The sequence below is a fragment of the Lottia gigantea genome (assembly GCF_000327385.1).
Source record: "Lottia gigantea unplaced genomic scaffold LOTGIsca_287, whole genome shotgun sequence".
In the NCBI taxonomy this organism is placed as follows: Eukaryota; Metazoa; Mollusca; class Gastropoda; family Lottiidae; genus Lottia; species Lottia gigantea.
This window is the reverse complement of record NW_008708929.1, coordinates 24,499-30,269: the sequence shown is the minus strand read 5'-3', so window position 1 is coordinate 30,269 and position 5,771 is coordinate 24,499. Positions and strand designations below refer to the sequence as shown.

Sequence of the window (5,771 nt, the reverse complement as noted above, 5' to 3'; positions counted from 1 at the left end):
CTATCATAGACTTTCTATATAGGCGACGATGTGCACAGAGACTTCACTAATGTAAATAATATGGTACGGTCAAATTTTGCACTTCATTTCTGCCTTTTAACAGGAAAACGACTGAATTTCAAATCTACTTCTGGTTGAATAACTTTCGGTATAATTTATGTAGGTCAACAAAATTTAGCTGATCTTTAGCAAATAAAATTCTACAGCCGATTTAAAAAGAAAATTCAGACCGAAAGTGACATTGACCTTTATAAGGTCAAAGGTTATTGATATTGGCTATCAGTTGATACTTTGACATTGGACCTCCGACTTGTACTTCCGGTTTTATAGCTGTCCGAAAACAGCCAAATTCGCAACTTTAGACTGTTGTACCACGTGACCTAATTAACCTAGAGGTTTACTTTTTCGGATTCTTAATTTGGTTGCCATGCTTTTTCCAGTGATATGTTACATTTTGTTTTAAAGCAAAATTAAAATTAACTTGTGCCAAAAATGAGGTGGGCGTGGCATATTAGGGTTAAATTACTTATTATTTACATTTTAATCAGGGGTATAACTTGTATAAAATACATTTGTTCAAAAAAAATTACCTCACCCCTTTGGCCATTTTGTGTAAAAGGGTCAGTTGTTTCAGCTTCGTAGTTAAAAAAAAATGGAACAGGGTTTACAGTTTACATATTCTCAATTTTTGACCTTACCTTTGATGACCTTGACCTTTGTAGATCGAAAATCATTGACGTTGGCTAAAGAATAATAGCTTCATATTTGATGTTCATCGTCATCTTCCGGTTTCCGTTCGTAAAGTTTAAAAGTTTAAAAGTTTGATGACTGATATCTAGTGACCTTGACCTTAAATGACCTTCCCCTTAACAAGGTCAAAGGTCATTAATTTCGCAATCTACTGATACATTAATATTTGATGTCTGACTTCTACTTTCACAAACTTCCAGAAAAAGAATTTTTCAAAACTTTTGACTCCTTTAGCACGTGACCTAATTGGCTAAGAACGTTGATTTTTGTAGATTCTCTAGCAAATTGGCACAAGAGCAAAGTCCCACTCAGTACCACGAGTTGTTCTCGTTTATTATCTTTTTCTCATAACCGTATCTCAGCATTGTTTTTAACCTTTAATTAATGTTAATCTATTAGATTTGATGATAGTAACTGGCAGGACGCCACTATACAGACACACAGCGCCTGGGGAAACAACCCAACAGATATACCCAGAGAAGCTAAATGGATTTGGACTGCTGGTGATACTTCTGATACACAAGTTTACTGCAGACGAAGATTACACCCAGGTATGTTTGCACAGCGTTGTTGGAACGCATCATTATTGCATAGTCCGTGATATGGGGATATGTTAAATATTATATTATTTAGGGGCTTTTTTCGCATTTTTAGTCGTCGTAGGATCGTAAATGATCTCAGTCCGGTCTGACGGGGACATTAAGCGACAAATATTAATTTGATCTGAATCTGTCCAGGTGCCTTCTATACTGTGTATTGTGTGTCAAACATATCTTTGGCAGTGGCTTTGTCCCTTCCCCTCTTCCACTTTTTAATATGTTTTTAACTATTTTACTTGTAAAAACTCTTTGTGTATATTATATATTCTCGTGTCTCTGACTGCGTTCTGTTGTATCATTTGACAGTTTGTTAGTATCTAATATACACAATCAATCATATGTTATTATAGTTATATTCTTAAAAGAATGGAGATCATCACTGTTTTTTCATTTACTGTTTTATAGCAACCTGTGTTCCGGGGGACACAACTCTTGTCATTGATCCAAATGACTGCAAGCGATTTAGGCAATGTGTACATGGAACCTACGTATCGATGCCTTGTGCACCTGGAACTGGTTTAAATGAGAGTCAACAAAGGTGCGAACATCTGTATCATTTACCAAACTGTAATTAGTAAGATTGAACTCTCTGCTAATTTTAACGTTAAGTTCTGAATAAAATAATTTAACGAAAATAGATTGATTCAATCAACATCGTATTTCTAGGGGAGCCCAAGTGTATCATAGTAGTATTTAAAGGAAGAACACATCACTATCATTAGAACCGTTCTTCTACGTTCTACTCATCTGTACCTTATTGTGCTAATTAGGACGATCAATACCATGTAGTATGCAATGAGTGGGATGGGCCTACCAGTTTTTGATTTCCAATGATCGATGCAATGCCTGTAGCACACGGGGCTTCGGTTTATTTACTTTACTTACCTTGGCATGTTCCTTTAACAACGATACGATGATTATCCACATGTGGGGTTTGGGCGGGGGCATGGAATTTAGACATACGATGATCCAATTAAATATTGCGTCTACACAAATAGATACAGGACTGTTGTGTAATAGAAATTATGACAGAAATTCATATTAGAACAAATGTACAGTAGTTAAAACTATATATATATATATATATATATATATATATATATATATATGAACTAAATGGATACAGGTAAACCATGTTACTTCAGTTAATTATAAGCTTACCATAGAAAGGGGTTCCCAACCCACTTGGACGACAAGTGTTCTGTATATTAATTAATCTATTCTTAAATCTACAAAGTTACAATACTCTAATTAAACCAGACTCTACATAATGACAAATAGATAAACTAGAGCCACACGTGGCACAGAGTGGGACTTTGCAAACGTGCAAATTTGCTAAATGGAATGTGAATAAAATGTTGCCACAGTAGGCAACTTAAATAACGAAATAAATTTGCAAAAATTGAACTGGAAGTTAAAAGCAATTTTTTACTTTATGCGGAAGTGATGCAATTTATTTGTGGCATAATTTGGAAATAAAATTTAAGAATAATTTGACAAATATTAACATTATAATAAAATATATAATAAAAATGTAGGTTTTAGAATAAACGATATTTTTTGCGCACGGTGTAATGTCCAATTTGCATTCAAAGTCCTACAGTTACAGCATTAGTTGGTCCATGTAAGTTAGCTCCCCTTTTGTAATTCAATTTTTTATATTTTCCTACAAATAATGTGGTACTTGGTTGTAAATGATTCGTAAATAATTAAAGGGAATAAGATTTGAATGACATATAGAAGCAAGGAGCACATATAACAAAACACAAGACAATATTATGCAATAAAATGCTTGAAGGGAAATAACAAGTATTCATTTTTTTTTTAACTACCTTAAGTGATGATATGCGACCAATATGCGATCATATGTTTTTGGCTAGGGGCTTTCGTTGATTTGAGAAGAAAAAATTGTCGAAAACTCAAGCAGAATGATGGGAATCGCATTTTCGAGGGCGAGAATCAAAAGTTTTTTGTGTATGTCAGAAGACCTACCATATTTCCAATGAACTTATAGCTTTATATTCTTATATTATGTTTGGGAAATTCATGGATCTGCTTTGTGTAACGATAAAAGGGAAGAAAGGTGGATGAGTTGCACAATATAGCTAATAGATATAAATATAACACTATTGAACGATTATCCAATCATCACGAAAATCGATAGGGGTCATCTTCATAATGACAATGACACACAAAATCAAAATCAAAAGAATCTGTAAACAATTGTTGCACAATATTGCTAATAGAGTGAAACGTCAAGTCAGACACGATCATCACGAAATTCGATAGATATCATCTTCATAATGACATTGACACACAAAATCAAAATCAAAAGAATCTGTAAAGAATTGTAGCCTGTAGAGTGAGCACGAACCAAATGTGAACTGACGGACCGACGGACGTACGTACGGACCGACAGGGTGATTACAATATACGCCCATCTTTTGTCTGGGCGTAATGGGCTTTGCCATTGTCAAAGCTCATTCGTGTGTAACATCTAATTGATGTTATTATTAGCAGCCTAAAAGCAAAACCCCTCTCCCTAATTTCCCAGGTCCCAGATAGATGGTATTTTTTTCCAGACCGCTCTCTAAAATGAGCCCAATATTGATTTTGATTATATTTTCAGTAAATGGCGATGTTGTCTCTGGACGAGTAACATGTGATAATTTCGCAGAGTTCTTTGTTGATGGTCAGCTTGAAACTAGTACAGACACATGTTCAGTCTCTTATCCAGTTTCTTTTCCGGATACATCTTTGATCCTGGCATTCGATTGTCGGAATAAGGATGGGATCGCAGGAATTCGAGGCTCTTTTACTAATGGGGTGGTTACTGATTCGTCATGGAGATGTTCAACTTCAGCCCCTGAAGGCTGGAACAAATTAGGGTAGGATATTTATTTCGAAGATCCTCTTCATTCTTGTAAACAAAACCACGTTATATGTGTCACCAGCTGATACAGCCAATTTGAGTTAGACATGTTGCATTCAGTTATTAACATGCACACATACAGTAACTACCAATATTGTGACCATGAGTATGCTACCGAGTGGTGGTGTTTTTTGGCAAGCTGTAAGATACCTTGGTGTGAAAATTATATATAGCGATGCTCCCCTGGTTAATCTGAAACTACCCATGTTCAATTGCAGCTGCTCTCTGAAATATAACTGCCCATCAAGCTTCTTATAGTAAACTTAAACAAAGTATTGAACTGAGAATACTGAAATACAGATTTCCATGGGTTCCAGCACCTTCAAGTAATATTGAGTGAAGGTGTCTTGTAAATGGCAAGTTCACTAGGCTCGTTCACATCTGCTTTACATTTTAATAAAAACTGTAATGATCTGTCTTCTGATTGACTGTGTGAATTGGTTCAACTCGGCATTGTCTATATGGTTATTTTGCGGAAGCAAAGTCCCAGTTTGTTATCGAAATATCAATTCTTTTTTTACGATTTATACATTTTTACACACCTTTCTGTGCTTAGACTGCAGTAGTTACAGCAACATTTCAACTATCATAGACTTTCTATATAGGCGACGATGTGCACAGAGACTTCACTAATGTAAATAATATGGTACGGTCAAATTTTGCACTTCATTTCTGCCTTTTAACAGGAAAACAACTGAATTTCAAATCTACTTCTGGTTGAATAACTTTCGGTATAATTTATGTAGGTCAACAAAATTTAGCTGATCTTTAGCAAATAAAATTCTACAGCCGATTTAAAAAGAAAATTCAGACCGAAAGTGATACTTTGACCGCCATATGGGAATAACACACTTTTGTAAAACGAAAAAATCTTTGAAGAATGGAATTTTGATGTGTATGTAAACTGCAATCGATTGCCAACAAAAACTATTTTTTTTAAATTTCGCTTTTGTTTCTTCCGGTTGAAGATTTTATTAAGTTTATCTCGTGACCTTGACCTTTCTAAGGTCAAAGGTTATTGACATTGGCTATCAGTTGATACTTTGACATTGGACCTCCGACTTGTACTTCCGGTTTTATAGCTGTCCGAAAACAGCCAAATTCGCAACTTTAGACTGTTGTACCACGTGACCTAATTAACGTAGAGGTTTACTTTTTCGGATTCTTAATTTGGTTGCCATGCTTTTTCCAGTGATATGTTACATTTTGTTTTAAAGCAAAATTAAAATTAACTTGTACCAAAAATGAGGTAGGCGTGGCACATCCGGATTAAATTACACATTATTGACATTTTTGGTCAGGGGCATAACTCGAAAAGAATACACTTTTTAGAATGAAAGTTTGCATACTATAACCACATCCGTTGAGCCACTTTGTCTTAGAAGTTAGGTTATTTCTGCTTCATAATTCAAAAAAAGGAACAGGTTTAGGAAATTTCAATATTTGACTTTTGATGACCTTGGCTATCAGTTGATGCTTTCAAATTTGAA

At 34.9% G+C, this 5,771-nt stretch overlaps 1 protein-coding gene across 1 annotated transcript; it reads left to right on the top strand.

The window, feature by feature from the left end:
- Positions 1-492: 492 nt before the first annotated feature.
- LOTGIDRAFT_175476 (hypothetical protein) lies at positions 493-4,241 on the top strand (the record flags this gene model as incomplete). Its single annotated transcript, XM_009056696.1, has 3 exons — positions 493-497; positions 1,150-1,301; positions 3,979-4,241. 3 exons carry the CDS (start codon positions 493-495, stop codon positions 4,239-4,241), a joined length of 420 nt encoding a protein of 139 aa, XP_009054944.1.
- Between the last annotated feature and the right edge of the window lie 1,530 nt (positions 4,242-5,771).